The following is a 22,691-nucleotide window of genomic DNA, read 5'->3' on the forward strand; positions in this document are numbered from 1 at the left end:
GGATAATGACACCAAATGGTTAGTCACAGTAAGCACTTGGGAGGGTAAAGGCAAGGCTGGAGTACAATTTACACTTCAAGTTGAGGATAATAGACTCACTGCTGTATCATGGGGCTGACAAGACCACTTGGGGAGTTGAAATCTTCAGATGAATTATGTTGTGCAAGTGCAAGTCTTTCTAGACATTCTTCCACTATGCAAAGAACTTTGACCACTTTTCTAACCACTTATAAACTGATCAAAATACAAGATATGAAATGGTGTGGGTTTTTTTGCAAATCATTCTTCATCTCTTGTATAGGAACAAGAATTTTATTTCTGGAATAAATTTACTTAATATATACCACTAAAATATTTTTTTAAAGAAAGTGACATTCTTCCTATTGTTTCTAAAGCTCTTGCTAAGCATACACAAATCAATGTAATAAGTGGTCTGAACACCTTTCACCTTCTTGTAGCAGAATAGAAACGAAAAATATCTGTCGTTTGGTGCACAATGCTACACCAAAGAAAAATGCTGAAGAATCACTTGAGCTAAAAATAAATCATAATCTAAAGTGTTAAACTCTTTGAAGACAAAACATTGGCATCTCATCTATTAAGCGGCTTCTGTTTATAAAGGAATTACAAGAGAAAGGCAGAATGTAAACACAAAGTAGTCTTGTTATAATTAATCATAGACTTCTTTATCCTTGTGATAATTTTATATAACCCTCAAGAGGGAATTATGATGACATTTTAAATATAATCAAAGATAAAAACTTTTGGATGCCTACATTACAAAGCTATAGGATAATTTTTCATGAGACGAATTTATTGCAAGCAAGGGTAGCCTTAGAATGAATGCAACACAGGTGACCATTTTAAGAGTTCTCATGGTAGATATAATTTAAGGAAAAAAAGGCCTTCCGGACCCCAAATGGCCACACATGATTTGGCTAGGTTTCTAAAATTTCCTCCATTAAAAATTCATTCTGTAGAGTCAGTAGTTTTTGGGCCTTCAAAAGACCTCCATGAAATTTTCAGTAACTGTTAGAAGAAAAACCCCTTAAGACATTGTAAACTAACATCTCAAAAACCACTGGTTTAAACTAGCAAAATATATAAGAGGTGGTCGTGGAAAACAGCACCATCAGAGGTGAGAAGAGTTCTACCTTACTTAACCAATTTGATTAGGTCTATCTGTACTGAGAATATTTTTTTTTAGTTTTGTTTAGTTTAGTTTTTAATAGAGCTGTATTAAATTATCCTGTAGCTAGTAGAATAATCTGAAAGCCTCAAGTATGAAAATGTATGTGATGTAAAATAAACTGTAGAATTGAAATCACTATCAAAATGGAAAATTTTCTTTTTTATGACTTGAAATGTGATAATAGGAAAAGAGATGACAGTCACAGATGTGCATGATATTATTGTCATCACTGGGATGGCGAATAGCTTAAGTATAAAAACAAATATTTGCTAGGACTTAATTTTTTTCTAAATCTTGTCTGTGGGTGTATACGTTTTGTTTGTTTTTTTGTTTTGCTATAAACGATGGGTATGTGTATGATTTTTTAAACAAATTAAATACATGCAAATATCTACATTTTATAAAGCAAAATACCTAAATTAAAGACAAACTTCAAGAGTATTGCCTTAAAATTTTAAATTTAAAAATATCAGTATTGTTTCATATATACTATTCTATTCTTATAATTATTCTGATCCCATTGAATGAATTGATCAAATGTTGCCCTCATCAGGCCAGAAATGGTTTACCAGTGAATTTCTGCAGTTCCCAGGGGCTGAAACTGGCAGAATAACATGGCTGTAGATGCAAACTGAAATTCTAGTCAGTGATAGGGAAGAATAGGTCCCAGCAAAACAATTTTCAACAGACATTTAGTATAAACCAAGATCATTTTCAAGACCAGTTTTAAATCTTGAAGATTTAGGAATAGGGGGAATGTCAATTTAATTCAACCTTCATCTTCAGACCATAATCTCTTCTTTTTAAAAGGTAAATCGGCTCTGTTCCTCTGGTTAAAGCCTTCCAATGACTTCCTTTTGTACTAGAATGAAAGCACAATTCCTTATCTGGATTTACAGGAAGGTCTGACTTCAGTGACAATTTGACCCCCTCGCTTCCTCCCCTTCACTACTCTGCATCCACACTGATTATGTTTTTAGTTACCGCATGCAGTGAACCTTCTCCTTCACCCGGGCCTTGCCCTCGCTGTTCCCTCTGTACAGTCTCTTTTCTAAGGCAGGCTCATTCTCCTCCAACAGGTCTCTACCCAAAATCACTCCCTCAGAGAGATCTTTCCTGGCTATCTAAAGTGGAATCCTCCAATTACTTTCAATCTTATCACCCAGTTAATTTCACTCATGGGATTTAAAATAATCTGTAATTACCTCATTTGCTCATTGATTGATCTGTCCTCCATTTTAGCCTATATATGAAGATGGGCCGCATATATGTCTGATTCACCACCATGTCTCCAGCACTTAGCAAGATGCCTGGCCTAGAGTAGAGATTTCAGCTATGTTTAGCTTCCCACTATTTTTATGATTATTGCAAGGCTTTATAAAAGCCGCTTCAACAGCTAGACTGTCCTGTCCCAAACGTCGATTTGTTTTCCTCTTTTTTGAATCAGGTGGAAACAGTGAAAGTAGTGAAAAATTTTGGAAATATTTTGAAGGTAAAGACTCAGGATTGTCTAATAGATTGAGCATATAATATGAGTGGAATAAAGATAAGAATGATTTCAAGTTCTGAGTTAATGGAAAGATGAACTTTTCCATTTAAGAAAATTACAAAATGGGCAGGTTTGAGTCAGAGGGAGATGAGATAAATTTTGGATACGTTGAATGTGAGGTGTTTGTCAGGTCATCTAAATAAAAATACAATGTAGATGATTATGCACCTGAGTACAGAGTTCAAGGGAAAAATTAGGCTCCTGAAGGACCAAGAGACCAAAATAAAAATATGTATCATTGTGAACCTCGTTCATTTAATTTAATTTAATGATTTAAATCACTTTTCATGCAGATGCTTCAGCTATATGCACCCAGAGCCTAGTTTGCTCAGTTTGCTTACATTGAAATTCTATGAGATGAATCTGGCCAAGATCTTTATTTTTCTCCATAAGCCCATTCTTCTAGCCTAATAATTAAAAAATACAGAGCAGGCCTTAAATTTTGCTGGTGAATGCTCAGCAAATGTTCTCCTTCACCTTATCTTCTGCTTTAAAAACACTAATCTGTGTGGTTGTCAAATGACTGAGGATTAAAAGGAGCTGTTTTTACAGGAAAATGATGCCCTGACTTTTTAGTACGAAAGGAACTGAACCTTAAAATCATATAAGAACATCGGATAATTGATTCTTTGTATGTATCTATTTTTCTTTTCTTTTTCCTGTTTATTGTTTGCAAATAATACAATGTATATGTTGGAATATCTTGGCAGTTTATAAGCCTAAATAAATCAAGCAGTTTGTAAGCATGAAACAGGATGTATTGTGTAGCTATAAATAAAAATAGCTATTTTGCTATCTTTAGATTAATAAGCACCTTAGACAGTGCCATTTTACTTAATTGTTGTAAGTTTTTTGTTTGTACTAGTTTTCATTTTATAATGTGGACATTTTACTATCCTCTATTAATTGTTGTACTAGTTTTCATTTTATAATGTGGATATTTTACTATCCTCTATTAAAACTCTTCTTTGAGATGCAGAGCTATGGAAGACCAATAAGAAAAATAAACAAATGTAGAGAACACATTTTAAGATAGTTGCTTGAGCAGAGGAAAGTGGCTTCTTATAAGTTTAAAAGAGATGCTGATGCAGGGGGGAGCATAGCTGAGCTGTGGCATTGACGATAGTACAAAAATTGCTACATAAATTTAACTAGACATTTATTTTCGTACAAGAGTCCCTAAAGATTTTAGTTCAAGAATTTAACGAAAATTTAGTTGATTCCTACCCATGTGCTCCTTGAAAAGAGTCTATTTCAACCATTAGAGTATTGCTACATCTCTGTGAAAACTATGGAAGTTTTTCAAATATGGAATCGTATTGGAGTGAGAAAATCTTGGACTCTTATTCCAAGTCTGCTGTCTTGTTCCTTATCTCCTAGGTAACCTTGTGAAATCTAGTTTTCTCTAATACAAGAAGGACATTGGACCATATGACTCCTATGTCTTCTCATGGGAATGGCTCTTAAAACAGGTGACAGCTTTGACTGGTCAGCCTCCTCACAGCTGGAAGTGAACTCTCCAGCTCCTAGTCAAGGACAAGTCTTTGCAGTGATCATGATGCTTAGGGGAGAAGAAGAAGCAAAGCAACATAATCCACTAACATAAATGATTCACGCTGGCTCTAGATGGAAGAAATAATAGGCCTGCAGTACTCCTGATGTTCTCAAATAGGCATGTTTAATTTCATAAAATTATAGAAAACTTAACTGTGCTTCTTTTGTTATTCCAAGCAAATGTCTACCAGAATTCAAGCAGGGGAAAGAAATGCTAATGAAGGAAAGAAGAATGAGAGATGGAGGGACATGGTTGATACAACAGTGCTCCCTACTTGCATGCCCAAATCAGACTTGCACACCTAATTTCTTAAATTCCCTTCTCATTAAAACACAGAGGGTGTTTCATTGTTCTGCACCTATTTCATCCTCAATGACTCCCTGATAGTAGTAACCTATTTTCTTCCAAGACAGTGCCAAACAAAGTAATCTTTTGTGGTTCCAGTTATACAAAAAGTCTAGAAGTTAGCTTTCTATCATGCCTTACAGATACCAGTGAGTATTAAAGTGGCTTTTTTTTTTTTTCACGAACCTTAATTGTTGTTGTGGTGGTGGTTTGTTTCTGCTTTTCTGTGTGTGTGAGAGAGAGCCTATATTCCCTCATATTAAATCTAGTTGTTTTAAAAATCTACCTGAACATAATTTTACCCCTTATCACCTTAGTCTCCAATAGAATCTCAATGCGAGCAGGCTGAGAAAACGGTATCAGAAGTGGCTGTCCACATGTGGAGGGAAAATATGGCAATTATTCCATGTCGTGACTCACTGAGACAGCCAAATAGGATCATTCAAGTCCTAAAGGAAATTTCAGGGGTCTGAATTAGCCACTTTGGTTGTCTACATCAATCAAATTAACTGCCCTCTTGTCTGATTCTCACTCTACTGGTAACATATAGTCACAATTAAAGGCGAAAGATATGGAATGGTTCTCTGACAGTGAGGTTTGCTCAGCAACAGAACATATGAACATTGAATAATTTTCATTTCTGATGACTGGAAACCCCACTGAGTCATGATTGGATTAGATGCATTCCTGACCATGGGAAGGAAAGAGAGAAAATGTCTTCTTGAGAATCCCTTAGTGCTTTCATTTATTTATATTTTTTTCCCTAAATATATAGTGTTTTGTGCATACATTCTTCCAAAAAGCAACTGTATTTTTCTTTTTTATGTCATCCAGATAAATTACCAGTACCTTGGGCCTATCACTTTATCATACTCTCAAACAAATCTGAACTAGTATCAACCAGAACTCTGAAATACAGGGCTAAAGTGACTGCTTACAAAGCCAGGAGTGTAAGAAGTTACAGTAATACTACATGCTATCTGGACTCCTGTAATATCAGTGGATATTCTGCATATACTGGCATCCAGAACTTAAAGATTTTCATAACATTGGGATTATTAATAGAGTAGTATATAAAATTGAAAAAGAGAAGGCAAAAGGGAGCTTGTAAATTATTTTATGGATTTTTTCTTTTATATGCATGCACTAGTCACAGCCTCCCTCTGCTCCATATCAGTATGCTTAACGTGTGGTTGATTCTTTGACCAGCTGTGTTTAGAACTCTGTGTGACAGCAAGTGCTATGTGATGACTGAGGACAGCTAGAATGAATATAGAGATGTTGGAAGCTTTTCCAAAATGAAGCAGAGGGTCTTGCTGGTAGAATTAGGGAGCTCAGGCTTGTTCAGTTGTGATTACTGCTTCTGCTGCCATTTCTGCTGCTCCCCTACCTCCTCCACATTCACACCATTGCTGCAACATACTGATACACTGAAAATAAACCTAGAAAGTCTTCGGTCTGGGTTATTCCAACTCAAACTTGACTAAAATGCCTCAGAGGCCAATACATAGAATATTAACAGAGAGTCACTGGCCAGGTTCTCAGAGTGGGGTAAATCGCCCTGCCTGCGCCGTGGGCTGCATCACTTCACAGGCTAGTCTCTTCCAGCCAGATACGGTACTGTCAGGGAAGCTATCTGAGTGCCAGGTGGACTTCACTGCTTATTGTCCTCCTTCCTGTATTTTATCAAGGGACAGGAGGTGAGCATTGTAGGAATAAGACCCATAGGCATTTGGGATTTTGTGAGGATGAGTATGTTAGATTGTTTTTAATGCTTGGCCTTAAGAAAGTCACTCCTGAAAATTACTGCTGCTGTTAACACGTGCTATTTATTGCCCAGCAAGAAAAGAAGCTAGTGAAATTATTATATGTGACTTTTTTTTTTTTTTGGCTATGATTCACTTATCACAAGCTCTCCTTGCTTGAAATCAGTATGCTAATGGTTGGTTGATTTGTCAGCCAGCTGTGCTTAGACTTCTGTGTGACAATATTGGTTCGCGTATATAAATGGTTTAGTAAAATTACAATACTAAAGATAGGCTTTTTTCTTTGAATGGCTTTATGCAGGAAAAAAAAAAACAACAGAAAGAGACCACTCGACATTAGTTCTAGCTCGACAGGATTCAGGTTAGTGAACTATTGTGAACATCCAAGAATTCAGTGACATATCACTTCAGATATGATGGATGCTTAGCAATTACTGATCTTATATTGCAGTGACAGAGTTGGCATTGAAAGTGGAAGCTGTTCAGAATGATAAATGGATATGACAATTTATTAAAAATATAAGTCATGATTCCTGCTGGATGTTGATACATGCTTTTAAGAAGGAGCTGGAAGATTAAAGAAAAAAAACAAATTAAAAGGGAATTTAAAATGTGAAAATTAGAGTTTTGGGAAGAACGACATATCTACAGCACACACCAAATTTATAAACAAATGCAGAAATTCTAGAAAGGTAGCAGCGATATAGTTTGGAGATAATGAAGACATGCATGAAGACATGAGATGTGTCACAATTTTCACATAATCCTGGTACCTTCTCTCATTCTCCTGATTGGTGTCTTCCATCACATTCTCCTGGTTGTTGCTATTCCCCATTGGGCTCCATGTCGCAAAACACCTGAAGCCTGTTCAGAGGATATTTTAAACCTGCTCTGAGATCTCTGATTTCATAGCAGTCCTTGGCATAAACATTTTCACATAGTCTGGTTAACTTGTTTGGATTGTGTTTTACTTTCACAAATGAAAATGGAGTATATGAAGTACAGAGCTTAAAAGTGTTGTGGGGAGAAATTAATCCCTAAAGTGCATATCACTGTACCTTATTTGTTGGATAAACTGCTAGAAGAAAATGTGCCATTGCTAATGATATCAATGTATCATTAACAAATCTTGTCTTCAAAAAAAGAATTGGCAAGACTAGTAAAAATTTTTAAAGTCCTATAAGCCTGTGAAATAACCAGAAAGGCCATTGAGTTTTGCATCTAACTGACAATCTACCTTTGTAATTTCTTGGTATTTTGATATATGCAAATGTTTTATTAGAAGATAGAAATTCATCTCTCCTGTGTGTACATAGATATACATATATTATATATAGTATACTGTATTACTACTCTTTCCGAACATTTCAATCTCTAGAAGTTTTTACACTTTAGATGATCTAAGCTGATGATATAATCAATTTTTTAAAATTCAAAGAATTGTTTGAAACTCCTTTTGTAATACCACTCTTCCTCTGTATATGTACATATATAATTATATAGTTATAATATGTATATAATTATAATACATAACATATTATATATGATATATTATTTACACATTATATGAAATATACTTTATATGTGTATATTTTTTCCTCCATTAGCTTTAGTCAAAATCACACTGACTCCCTGGAAAGTGCTTCTTCCTTGACAGAGATTTCCTAATATTAACTAGAGAGATGCCAAGACCCAGAAAAAAATGTCCCTTCATCAAAATTAAGTTCTGAAAACCAAGAGACAGAAACTGAAAAAAAAAATAAAAATAAAAAGTTTTTCTTATGATCTGAGGATAAATTTTTAACAACTGCTCAAGTCTTTACCATCAACTGAAGTTCACATCAGGGGAAACAAAGCAACTAAAGTTCACATGAGGGGAAAGAAAGTAAGGAGTCAGAATGCATTTGTTTATGTTCAAATTCCTGCATATAGTAGTTGTGACGCTTTGAGCAAATTACTTAGCCTCTCAGTATCTGCATCTATAAAATGGAGATTTTCTAGATATATAAAATCTATAAAACGGGTTAAAAAATCATATCTACATCCGAGGGTCATGTTCATCACAGTGCCTTGTTTAGAAAATGCCTTCATGTGGGTGGCAAACAGAATCATTTAGCTCTGACGCTGGAGACTCATCTTGACTTGCCTGGTAACTCACTGCTAGAAACAGGGGTCTTAGAGTCTCCCATTTGATGGAGTTTCTCCCAAACCCAACTTCCCAAGGAGCCCAATGGCCTCCTTCTAAGAGCACTTCCCAAGGGCTCCAGATTTTGGGCCACTGGCACTTCTAGTATCTCCTATCCAGCTGATGCCCAACTTCAGATGGTTTGGCAACTGAGACTAAAATGTTTTCATTATTTCATTGTTAAAAAAGTCGTTTTCATATTTATATTACATTATACATAGACTAGCAGTCAGGCAGGGTCTCTTCCCTCAAAACGCAGACCCCGTGAATGCTCGATTGCTTCTTTCGACTCCAGCACATCTCTCAATGAGATAATGAAAAAAGAGGACCGCGTGCCCCTTTTTACTGACTATTGCTCTCTCCAATAAAGCCTGCTCTTTAGCCTCACTCATGGGACATTGTGGTATCTACTTTTCCCCACTTTGTCACCATTCAATAAATGTTAGCACTTTCTAGTTCTACTACTTGGGATATAGCTCCATTTATAAATGAGGCTGTGGAGGACACGCAGTAGCCTTGAGTACAACCACTCTGTTTGTGAAGTCGGCCATGTAAAATTTCTTGCCTAAATGACAACGAATATTCTTAGTCTATTCGTGTTAGTTTCACCTGGGATCTCTTCCAGGTGCTGGTCTTATGAATGAAGTCTTTTCACATAAAATTTCGAGCAGACTAAGTATGATCAGAGATAAAGTTTTAGGTTAATAGCCTCCTAGTCTTCACATATGTGCAAATAATTAGCTGTGATTTTTAGTGATTCAAGGCATCAGCTTAGAAAGTACATTTACAAGAAACCTCAGAATCTACACAACCCAAAAGTGCAGATGTGGGAATTGGTTTTTGAAAATTTGGCCTTCGGCATTCTGAATTCTCAGCCTTAAGGTAAATTTAAGATAGGTTTACTGACAAAGAAGGAAAATGAAAATACTGTGCTTTGAAAATACTATACTATATGCCTTTTTTTGGCTGCAGCTTTTATGATATAGTAAAAAACCATAATGATTTTTTCATTTTTAAAAAACTGCTGAGGGGCAAAAAGAGCATGCATCCAACAGCATGTTCCACTAACTTAAAACCAAAATAAAAAAAAAATCAATATATAGAAGCAAAATAATGAATTTTCTTTTGAAGAATTTTATAAAGGAGTCAAATCTGCAAGTCATTCAGAGCAAAATATATGTTTATAAACATATAAAAAACAGAATTCCTGATTTCAAAGAATTTTATAGGCTGAAAACACAAGTGAGGAAAAATGTTTTTGGAACAAATTATAGGTCATGAAATGAAGCAGATGCTTTATCAATAAGAAAGCGTCCCCTGTCCCTCCCCAAAAGCTCCCATTTTATCCTTACTAGTAAATTTGCAAATCTACACACTGAAATAAATATACTTTAGTGCTCCAAGGCAATAAAGAAACATATCTTAAATCTTCTGTCCTCCTACATTTTAAATGTGCCACCTCTTCTGTAGGAGCTCTTAAATGTTGGCCTTCTTGCTGTCTTTCACATTGTTATTTATTGAAAACACAAACTGGAGATTTCTAGGAATACTTGCCAAGGAATTGGTGATATGACCCTATGCATGAAGACCTTTCAGAAGTGAAAATGATCTGAGCATATAATGGGCTTTAAACTATACCTTTGTGCTTTACCTATGGGACTTCAACGTGCTCAGATATTCATTAAATATATTAAGTCCAGTTTGTGGACCTGGAAGTGGGAAGAGATGGAGAACTAACAAATGGAACTAGCTATGGGACTGCTGAATAGATGCAGAATCAACAAATGGAAAAAATAAAATCTCCTATAGTTAATATTTAGTGAGCCAGTGACATATTTTCAATGCATAGTTTAGATTTAAATTTGCTTTCCAACAACTTTTTTAAAAGCAGGTGTGTCCCATTATCACATACTGTTAATAGAAAATAGAGACTGTTCAGCCAGGCCTGACCTCACTTTTGTCTTGATGTTATTGAGCGACAGCGCTATTCCATTCATCTCTGTCGTACCCAGAGATTAGTACACCCCGAGCTGGAGTCAGAAATATGCACAACTCCAGGGGGCATTGTTCACATGCACTACAGTGTGAATGGTGCAACGTGAAAGTCACCCTGGGAGCTGTGCCACACTGAAGTGTTTCTTCTAGAGAGATGCCCAGATGGCTGTGACACAATGGCTCTCTCATCTGATTCAAGGACTGTAAGTTTAATTGCTAGGACCTATAATGAGCTGTAAGAAAGAAAGATAAGGAGATAACATTTTCAAAGATCAGTGAGGAATGATTGTCATTTACATAATGAACTGCAGGGTCTGATGAGAAGCTTAATTTACTAATCTTTCAAAGCCTATAGGACTCTTTGGGTCTTAACCCCATCCCTCTTTTGTCTCTTCTCTTCCCCTACTCCAAACCATGTGCATATCTTTCATTCTCAGCATGTCTCTCCCCTTACTTATTTCATCTCCCTTTCCCTTTGGTCTCTTTCATCTTTCTGCTTATAACTTTTATTTCTCTATTCTGCTATTTTAAGCATTCTCAATATGTCTCCTTTTCTCTCTGTCTTTCCTTTACGTGTCCCATCAGGCACCATTCACCTCCACCTGCCTTTTCACCATCTATTTATCCTTTCACTTGCTGTTTCTTTAATCTCCTTTTGTCAATATCCAATTTCTTCTTGTTTTCTAGTTTCTTCCTTACTATCTCTTTCTTTAACTTCCCATGAATGAGAAACCATAGTATACTTGTTCAATGTCCTCTCTTTGTGGTCTCAGATTGATTTTTCTTTCACGTCTGTTGTCCTCAAAAATATACAAAAGACATTTGGGGATTCTAAAGTAAATAGTAATATCTGTGACATTTAAAGCTGGCATTTTCATTGCACCTTGATCATATTGCAGTCTTATAAATATTTATAATATATGGTGAAGGATATTTTTATAATATTTATTTCTGTACTTGAAACTACTGAAGTACAAGCTGTGTGATACTTACTCTCAAATTTACATATCTTCCTCATTGATATTAGAATTCTTTTAAAAATTCTTAAATCTCCGTCAAAACTCTTCTCAAGTATGTGTCTATCTTTCTGTTGACTGTGTACAAAAGGAAAGCCTGCCTAGTCTTGTTCCACCCAAATTATAATGCCTGCAATAAAGTCTGCCTTTGGGCAACGAGAGTCCCATAATTTTGGAACTCAAATAATGATTTAGACAAATGTTGAAGAAAAAAATTTTGAAAATGATTTAGCATCTTCTTTAAGAAATTAGAAAATGAACCACATAATAGATCAAAGAATAGAAGTAGTAATAGATTCATAGACATAAGAACAAAAATACATGAGTTAAAATACAAAATCTGGTTCATTGAAAAAAAAAATACATAAAATAGATGAAACACTAAAACTAATGAAAGAGAATATAAAAGACAAAACACAAATACACAAAGTAAGAATTGGCTGAAGACAGAACAGCCACAGAGACAGAGAGAATAAAAAGGAATCTTAAGATGCTACTTTTCAATTATGGCCCAATAAATTCTGAAAAATGGGATGAAAATAATATTTAGAGAAAACATAACTTGCTAAAATTGACTTAAGAAGAAAGAGACTGACATTCAGGATTGATATGCCAGATAATTTTATGACAGGTGCCTCAAACAATAATAACTGAATCTAGCTGTACCTGTGCATTATGGCTGAATATCAGCCTTGCCAATAGCTATATAAAATAGGAAAATTTGACAAATAGCTACCCTTAGAAGAGGCATAAGGTACTGATGTCTTAAGAGGAAATTCTACCAGAGTTTGAAAGAGTAAATCATTCCAAATTACTGAAACTACTTTGGAACATAGAAAAAAAAGTAGGAATTCAGTTTTTCAATAAAGATAGTATTTAACATTTTTTTTAAATGTCAAAGGGAGGTAGATAACTCAATAAATGTTGTTGGGACAATTGAATAGCCATCTGGAGAGACACCTCATACCATACACTAAAAAAACCTTTCATTGGACCAATGACTAAAATGTTCAAAATGAATCTTTAAGAGTACTAGAAGACAATGTGACAAAATTTAAATCTTAAAATGAAAAGAGCTTTCAAAATAGATCAAAATATCTATAAATCATAGTGAAAAATTTATAAATTATAGTATGTAGAAAAATGACTGTATGGCAAAAAACAATATCAGCAAAATTTAAAGATAAATAAAAATGGTGGAAAAGACAAATATTTATAGATCTTACCATAGACAAACTGACATATAGATTAATAGATAAACAGTTCTTGCAAACAAAAAGAAAAAGATAAAAACTCAATAGAAAAATGAGCAAAAGAGTAAGGAGTTAATTCTCATATAAAGAAAAAAAAACCTTTTAACATATAAAAGGTGTTCAAACCACTCAACTTAAGAAAAATAAAAATAAAAACTAATTTTAGAAACTATATTTCACTTTTCAGAATGTCAAAACCCAAAAGTTTGTCAACACTATCTATTGGAAAGTCTAAAGAGAAACAGGCACTCTCATACATTAAATTTGTAGAACACCTCTAAAAGACAATTTGGAAATATCTACCCACATTACAAAGGATATGTCCTCTGACACAGCAATTATACTTCTGAGAATTTATCATACATGTGTAAAAAGATAAATGTGAAAGGTTACTTTTGTGCTTGTCTGTAGTAGCAGACAATATAAACCAACCAAATGCCAACCAACAGGAAATTGGTTAAATAAATTTTAGTACATCCTTACTAAGGAAAACATCATAATAGTTAAAAATAATAATTATGAGAACATTCTCTAGTATCGGCATGGAAAAATTTCTAAAAAATGAAGTTAAGTGAAAAATGCAACCAGTATATTTAGGATGCTAACTTTCACGTAAAAATGGAGAGAAATTTAAAATGTACTTATAATTTTTTATATTTAATAGACCCTGGAAGCAATTAGTGATAGAGAAAGATGGGGGCAAACTAGGCAAATGAAGGTAAGCAATGGGAAGGAGGCTTTCACGTATTGAAACATTGATTTATATTATATAATAATATCTATGTTAAGTAAAAAGAAACAGTTTTTGAGAAGTGAGTACCTGCTCATGATAAAATATCTAAGAAGTGGTAGAGCCAAGATTTGAATTAAAAAAGAGAAATTGTGTTAAATAATGTGGCACTTGATTATATATAATTTCTATGACTTTGAAATGTGATGTGTTAGAATAACAGGACTATTTTGAATAGCGCTTTACTTACTTCAGAGTAAAATGTAGAACTCTCTTCTTCATGAAATGCTGATTTTTATTCAGGTATTTCTTTTGATCCCGTTTTATTAATGGTTTTTTCATAGGAAGACTATGGGCATCAGTGAAGGAGAAGAATAGCTTGGAAAGTGTGTTGGCAATTCTCCATCCTATATATTTGGAGAAAATTTCATCTCCTACATTAGATGAAACTTTTGTACCATATCTAGTGAAAGGATCCATTAGGTTATTTAACTCAGCCTGTTGAAAGGAAAGAAAAAGAAACCAATTAAAATAGAATTAAATGCGGGGGGAAATGATGTATTATTAAATAAAAGATAAAATGTATGTTTGTTTTCTCTGACTGATGTTGCATTCTTCCTATCAAATAAAAATAACCTTTATAAGAAAAAAATATATAGTTTCCCAAACGATTTTTAAAATCGTAACAATTTTTAAAGAAATAAACAATTAAGCAAAATAAAATTTGAAAATTTAGTGATATAATTTCTATTTTAAATTTGTACACTTCCCACGGAAGAATTTCATAAGCATTTACAAAATTTATTTTAAAAGAAATTAAGCAAGCAGTTGAAGTAATGTAGATGTTTTATTAAATAAGAATTTCATTGCTCTGTGCATAATCTAAACTTTCCTTGAAGTCAACAGAAAATTTCTATAGAACAAAATTTGTGTTAACTAGAAAACAAAAAGGGCTTTGTATCTAGGATTTAGATTTAGATTAAATTGAACATATTCTAATATCAAAAAAATAAAATGAACACAAAAATTCCACAATATTTATGCAATCTTTACTCAGGAAAGAGCTATTTTCTGTATTTTCCTATTTATGTTCAATAATGCCCATGACTGATTTTTAATTACATCTTTTTTTTTAATGGCTAGAGGCTATTTTCCCTGGCAAGAATTGGTAATAATAAATGAAGATGTAAGTTTCAAAATGTCATATATTATACTTTTAAAAATGTTCACAATAAGTTTGTATTAGGAATTCTCTCTCATAAATAAATGGAATGCTGCCTCCTTTCATTTAAGTTTTTACACTTTTTGTTGAATATTATCCATTTTCACACAGCTCATTATTAGTCACTCAGGATTCATTTTAGAAAATGAAGGAGTGGAAAATGTTCTGCATATGAACATCTAACTTCCTTCTTTAGAATTCCAAGATCAGGCTTGGCTCAATGAAATTACTGCTTAAAGACTGATTATTGCATGATTCAGATGAAATTATAGTTGGAAAAAAAAATGAGAACAATCTCATGATACTAAAAAAATAAAAGGTTAAAGTAATGCAGAAAATACCAGTAAACGGGTAAGTAAATATGGATTATTGTGAAAGAAGATGGGAAGGAATAACATGCAAAAAAAATCCATAAAAAATAAGGTAAAAAATCATACAAGTAATTAAGCACCAAAAAATGAAATGAATACTCAAAATAACTTCAAAAAGGTAGAAAATTAATGTTGAAATTTATAGGGAACCTTATTTTTACTGTTTTAGGAAAAAAAAAAAACTTGGTCAGTAGTTCTCATTTAATATGTCTTCTTCAAATATCTTTGATTTCAATTATCCCTGGATGTTAGAATCAGTATATAACCATGTTTACTCTTATTAACTAGGTGGAAATCCTGGAAAGAACATCTAATTTGTAGCAACAAATGAAACTGTGTCTAAGACATTTGGTAGCTGTTATAACTTTGAGAACATTATTTAACTTCCCAAATTCTGCAGGTTCATCTGTAAAATGGTAATCACAATACCTGGGTTGTTTATTCTGCTTAGCTTCTATGGCTTAATTTTTCATAAGAAAAGGTACTTAAAAATCAATAACAATATGTAGTGTTATTCAAACATATTACTATGAGCTCTTCCATTACAAAGAGAGTGATGAATGAATAAATTTGTGAGTAAATGAATGGACAACAAAAATATCTTCTCATGACATAATTTCTGATAAAATACATTTTTTTCCAAGGTATCATGATCCTGCATTATAGAATCTTGATGCCCTTTTCCTCACGCCTCATTTGGCTCCTTGCTTTCTTCCCTCCCAGACTGGATAGGTTCCAGATCCAGATGCCAGTTCTCTCAAGAAGCAAAATGAGATCATTTCCCACCATTTGTGATGGTTTCCCTGGTTGAAAGCCCAGGTAATGCCTCCCCCATTGATGTCCAAGGCATTCAACTTAAAGAAATGTAGTTTCAAATTTCAGTCAAGTGCATCGTTTCCTGATCTATAAAAGGTTTTGTTTGTTTGTTTGTTTTCCTGCAGAAAGTAGCCAGGAAATAATATGAGATTTGCAGTTAGAAAGATCTGAAAAAAGGTCTGGCTTTTCCATTTAATAGTTAAGAATGTAAGCCTGGGAAATTGAATTAACCTCTCCAGGCCTATATTTTGTGCTTAGTTTAGTTCCATCTTGTTTTCCATTTGTGATATGGAAATAATAGCTTCCTTTCAGAGTTCTGTGAAGGTTAACTTAGACAATAGAGGATGATCTGTCTAGCAGACAGTGAGCTCAACAGGTGTCAGTTCCTTTCAAGGTTTCCCTAAGATAGAGAGCTAATGCTCCAGCCTTTGCTGCTCCTCCCACCACAAACCCAGAGAAGATTTGATCCAACCTCTGCTGTGCTGAACACAATTTGTTATGTTGTCACTTTTATGTTAGCAGATGTGTCAGATAGGATCATGATTATCATCTATAGTCACCTTTTTTTTAAAAAAAGTTTTCCCTTTTCTCTTAAAATCATTATTCTAATGTTACAATTCAGTGACTTAAATGCCAACTATACATAAATATAAGTCTGTATTTGTTGGATGTAGATATACACAAAATAGTAATGACCACCACTTACAATAGAGTCCTAATTCATGAATTTACTACTCTTTAGCTTGCTGATAAACATTACCTCAAACTCCATCTTTAAACATTATTTATATATTTACAATTTCATCATTGGTCCTTATTTTCTAGCAATGCCCATATAGGCTTTAAAATTCAGGATTTTCCTTATTGCATTGTTGAAACTTGACGTTTTTATTAAGAAACACATGGCAATTTTTGAATATCTATGTTAATTTTACTGATTTAGTATTAAAAGAGAAAGTGGTATTAAAGAATATTTCTCTCACACACATATATTCTAACCATATACAGGGGCATGTCCTTGTATTGGGCGTAAAGATGGTTGGCAGGAAGGTAGTTAAGTCAACACAGGGGAAATTCTCCCAAGGAATTATGGTGTAGTAGCAATACAAAAGAAAAGAAGAACCTCTTCAGAGTTCTGAATTTTCCATCAATAATTAGGAAAATGTAGCAAACACACCATGATTCAAGCTAACTCACACTATCCTTGACATGAGCTTGAAAGAGAAAGAAATAAGATGTTAAGCTGCTGCAGCACAGTGTGCAGCAAATTCTATCTCTGTCTCTTGTGTCTCTTTTTTGTCTCCACCCGTACTTAAGAAATCTGAGAGCAGGGAATATTTAACTTGTTTGTGGAAAAAAATTATATATATATTTTTCTTTAAACCTCAAAATTTAAATGTAAGTGACTCACTGGTAGTCTTTAGAAGACTATTTCCTGCAGGAGTTATAAAATCTCACAAAAGAGGGAGGCACGAGTATCTCCTTGCTGCTAAAATTGTGGTCCTTAGACCTTCGCTATTGTCATTTCCTCTCGGGAGCATGTTATAAATGCAGAATCTCAGGCCCTACTCCTACATACACATTAAAGCGTAAGAAGGATTGATGTAGTAGATTAAGAAAGGGACTAGTTGGGAATATCCTGTGAGATCTCGCACAAGTTACTTAACCTCTCTGAGCATGTTTCCTTATTCCTAAAATGGGATGATAATAAAACTCTCTTTTTTCAGTGTCATTGTAAAAATTAAACAAAAAAATTGAGCATATTTTCTAGCAGAATGTCTGGCATGCAAATAATTTTTCAATAAATATTAGTTCTTTGTTTATATTTAATATTGCAGAGAGCACGGTGTAATAAAAATGTCAGAGCCCTTGGGTAAAGCTCAATCTTGGGTGCACCCACCACCAGTCGCTTATTGTAATCCTGTTTAGACTCAGATCCCCTATCTGTATTGGTGATGATGGTGGTAGGAGAGCTACAGAGTTTAGATGAGTTAATATATGTACGATACTTAACACAGTGCCTGATGCATTGTAAAAGCTCTACAAATATTTTTGTTCTCTTAAAACAATGTATCTGTTACATTAGAATTCTGTTGATAAGTATCTAAAAAAACTATATTCTTCCCAAAATACATCTGCCTTTCCAAACACAATTTCCATTTTATGTTAAAAGAGGAGGCATATGTGGAGGAGGAGAGAAATAGGTACTGAGAGAATAGAGACTAACAGTGTTGTTTGTTCTTTTTCATGCTTTATAGAGTACATTAGGGGTATGGAAATATCATTAAGAATAAAAACAAACCTTATTCTGAAGATCTCACCACGAAATGTTAAACGCAAAGTGCTTTACCTGATGAGTCAAAGGTACTCCAAATAAAGTCACATACTCATTTTAGCTGTACATATTTCTTTTTGATATTTTAGGTCATATACCAGATGGCATAAAGCATTTATACATGATGACTTTTCCTAGATGTGCCAACATATGCTGCTGAATTGCCTATACAGAAGAGCCTTGCTCATTGCAAGTCTCCCTGGAAGTATTTCAAACAAAGCACATCAATTAACATTTGTTTATTATGCCACTGCGAGTATATGACACTTTTTGATTTCTTTCCCAAATACTCCGGCAACAGTTGGGTTTATATTGAATTTGTCAGTTGAAGGGTTCATGTTTAGAAATTTATTTAGAATTATTTTTCATTTCAAATGTGCTATTAAAAATCTCACCTTTCCTCGGGCCTCCATTAAGCATCAAATGTTATGAACAAATAAAACAAGAATTGTGGTTGATAGAATGTTATAACAGATTTAAAAAAACATATAGAACACAAGAGTACATAATATAGTTAGTAATGGATTTACTAGTAATGTAGATAAATTGAGATATTAAATACAATCTTTTATGCATTAAATTCAATAATTTATCATATGAATTGCATATTTATTTTTAAAGTATAAAAAGATAAAATTTCTACTTAATTTCATAAAAATTCAAGCATATTCAATCCTTATAAAATAAATCCTTCTCGTTTTATATTAGTTTACAATTAAGGCTATGTTTTACTCTCTGTAGGTAATATGAAGATTATCTCACATGAGAAAAGGTTCCGAGTCAAAGGTGTTAGGAATGGAATGAAATAATAAAGGCTTAGCTATAAACAGATACTTGCATTACTGAAATCAGAGTAGAATACACATTTTATTTTAGATCAAAGTATCTGAGGCACAAGCCTTCACTGTATAGGTTTTTTTTTTTTTTTATCAGATGTTTTCTATTCATGTTGAGCAGTAAGCCAGCATCTAAAGACTGATAGAGTTTTTATCACTATAAAAGACAGCTTCTAGCTATTTCATACAATAAAACTTGCCCAAAGAGGTATCACAGGTCAATAGTATATTGGTTCAATGGAATTTGGGAATTAGTAAGTAAGAAAAATTAAGGATGTTTAGGAGTAAATAACTAACCTATTACTATAAATAAGTGTTGCCATTATAGTGCCAAAATAAAATTCAAAAAAAGAAAAGGAAATCTTGAGTTTATCTTGTTCATGTTTTACTGTAAAATTAAACAAACCCGTAAAAATAACTGATCTAGAAAGTATTCAGACTATTCCAGAGAAGAAAATACAATTTTTATATATCAGAATATTTGCTCAAACACACAAACCTATAGACCAAATGTAATCATTCTTTTGAAATTGTTTTCTTTTGTTTTATTCATAAATGGAATATTTCGTTGTTTAACTTTTTCTACAGTACCATTACTAAATCGCTTAAGACGGTAGCATTTAAAATCTGAAATAAATATGAATATTATGTTCCTGAAAGAAATTAAGCATAAAGAGGAAAGAGTTTCAGCTGTGGAATTTAAGAAAATTAGAAGATCACATAAAAATAACAGAACAGAGTTATAAGCATAGGGATGACAAAGAGAAAAACTGAGGACTGCACAGATGCTAATTACTTTGGTCTTTTGAATAATTAGGTTTGGAGAATGTAAGGAGTTAATTTAGACAGTATTACTACTGAAACCTAATTTATTTATTCTTTATGGTATTATTATACAATTCAACCTTAAAAATATACCAACATAATAAACTGAAAAAAATTATGATGGAGATTTGACTTTGGGTGGTGAACACACAATGCAATATGCATATGATATATTATTGAATCGTACACTTGAAACTAATGCAATTTTATTGACCAATGTCACCCTAATACATTTAAATAAAAAAAATTTTTTAAGAAAATTTTAAAAAGTACAAAAGGGTTTTCTTTGAGCAGAAGAATAAGTAATTCCATATAGAAGGTCAGAAATTCAAGAAGTAAAGAAAGAAGCATGTACATATGTGGGTAAATCTAAAGAATACTGAGTGTATAAAACAATATTAATATGTTTATATCTAAACACACACACACAGAAAACACATCCAGATACATACACGCACAATCAAAATGCTCAGTAGGAAGATTGTGCATGTAAAGAGATGAAAAGAGGTAAAAATATTATAAGACTATTTTATGGTCCAGGAAAATATAAAATCTCTATATTAACTTCAATAATCCAAGGATTCATTTTGTAACATCTAGGGTAACAAGTAAAAGAATGTGTAATCACTAAGCAAATAAACAGAGTGAGATGGAAGGGTATAATAATAATAATAATAAAAAAACTTCCCCAAAGAGGCACAAAATGAAATTTATAAAAGAGAGAACCAGGAACAGGAGGTGCAAATAGAATAGTAAGCAATAAGATGTAGAAATAAACACAAATATATTGCAATGATATTAAGTAAAAATAGAATAAGGTTCCAAACATAAAGACAATAATTTTCAGGTTAAAAATATACTGCTTCTCCAAAGAGATATACTTATAAGGATTCAGAGAGCTTGAAATAAAAAGATGTAAATACATATAACATGTAATCAAAAGAATCTATTCAAAAGAACCCTAACGAAAGAACACTACTGTGGTTCTATTCACAATAGAAAAGGTACACTTTTAATAAAGAAGAATGTTTTATAAGGATGAGAATATTGTCACTGAGCACAGCAAAATCGAACTAGAAATCAAAACATAACAACAAAATTTCCATATATGTGGACATTAAGCCCTAAACTTCAATAACCTATGGTTCAAAATAGACATAATAATAGAAATTAGAGATTCCTTTGAACTGAATGATTATTAAAATATTTACTTAGCACAACTTTTAAGATACACCTAAAATTACATATTAGAAAAGAAAATAGGTACAATTCAATGACGAGTAATATAGTTCAATAGTTCTTAAAAGGACAACATATTAAATGAAAAGAAATTAGCAGAAGGAAATATAAAACCAATATCAGATACTAAGGAAATGAAGAAAACATAATACAGAGTGTCAGTATTAGGAGTATCAAAAGTTGTTTTTTAAAAGACAACGAAGTTCACAAACCCTTGACATGACATTAAAAAGAGAACAAAAGCAAAAATAAGAGCCAAGAATAAAGGAGAGAACATCATGACAGATTCTAAAGACATTAAATATCATAGATATTGTGAGCCACTTTATAAAATAACCTTTGAAAATGCAGATGACATGAACAAATTTCTAGAATAAAAATACCAAAACCGGTGCAAGAAAAAAATAAAGTCTAGAAAGGTATATAACTGTGAAAAGTTATTCCGCAATTAAAAATCTTTCTTTAAGTATTCATGACTGAGTGGGTTCACTTGTGAGTTCTACAAAAAAAAATTTAAATTAAATTTATTGGAGTGACATTGGTTAATAAAACTATATAGGTTTCGAGTGTACAATTCAATAATACTTCATATGTATATTGTATTGTGTGTTTACCACACAAAGTTAAATCTCCTTCCATCACCATATATTTGACATCCTTTACCCTTATTTACCTCCCACTTTCTCTCCTTCCCTCTGGTAACCACTAGACTGTTGTCCAGGTCATGAGTCTGTCTGTCTTGTTCATTTGTTGCTCTCAGTTTTATAACCCACATATAAGCGAAATCATATGGTTCTACAAAATTGTTAAGGAAGAGATCATGACAATGCTACAAAATTCTTCCAGAGAAGAGAAAAAAGAGATAATTACTTTCCAATTCATTCCATTAGTTCAGTATAACTTTGATACAAAACCTTACATTATGAGAAAATATTATAAGAAATAAAAATTATGGGATTGTTGCAACATGGATGCAAAATCTTAAGCAAAATAATATCAAAGGAAACATAGCATTATTTAAGGTTATTACATCATCATCAATGTTTTAATTCCAAGAATACACGATTATTCAACATAAGAAAGTCAAACAAAGTAATTTACCACAGGAACTTTCCATGGGCAAGTTACTTCACCTTTCAATAAGTTTAACTATTCTTATTTAAAGTTTCAATTTTCTCATCTGTAAAATCAAGACCATAATAACTCATATATAATGTGGTTTTCATGAGGATTAAATAATTAATGCATGTAAAGTGCTTAGTACATGGCATAGTAAAAATGCCCCACAAATCTTAGCTATTATTATTAATGCCTTTTAAAAATGATAAACATGAAAGAAAGAAATATTTCTATTAGACAATGTAGCAGATTAAAATCTCATTTATGCAGCTCTCAATCAGAAAACTCTTACTTTGTAAAAATATCACCCCAAAACTTAGAAGCTTAACAACCATTTATTTA

General features: G+C 32.9%; 1 protein-coding gene across 1 annotated transcript in view; it reads right to left on the reverse strand.

Moving 5' to 3' along the window:
• The window catches only part of TMEM232 (transmembrane protein 232), a 156,725-nt gene that overhangs the window by 58,271 nt on the left and 75,763 nt on the right, over positions 1-22,691 (reverse strand). Inside the window, exon 12 of the mRNA XM_039848420.1 lies at positions 13,837-14,084. Coding sequence (XP_039704354.1) covers positions 13,837-14,084 — 248 coding nt within the window. The remainder of the gene's footprint in view (positions 1-13,836; positions 14,085-22,691) is intronic.

The sequence above is a fragment of the Pteropus medius genome, unplaced genomic scaffold (assembly GCF_902729225.1).
Source record: "Pteropus medius unplaced genomic scaffold, Ma_sr-lr_union100, whole genome shotgun sequence".
Classification (NCBI taxonomy): Eukaryota; Metazoa; Chordata; class Mammalia; order Chiroptera; family Pteropodidae; genus Pteropus; species Pteropus medius.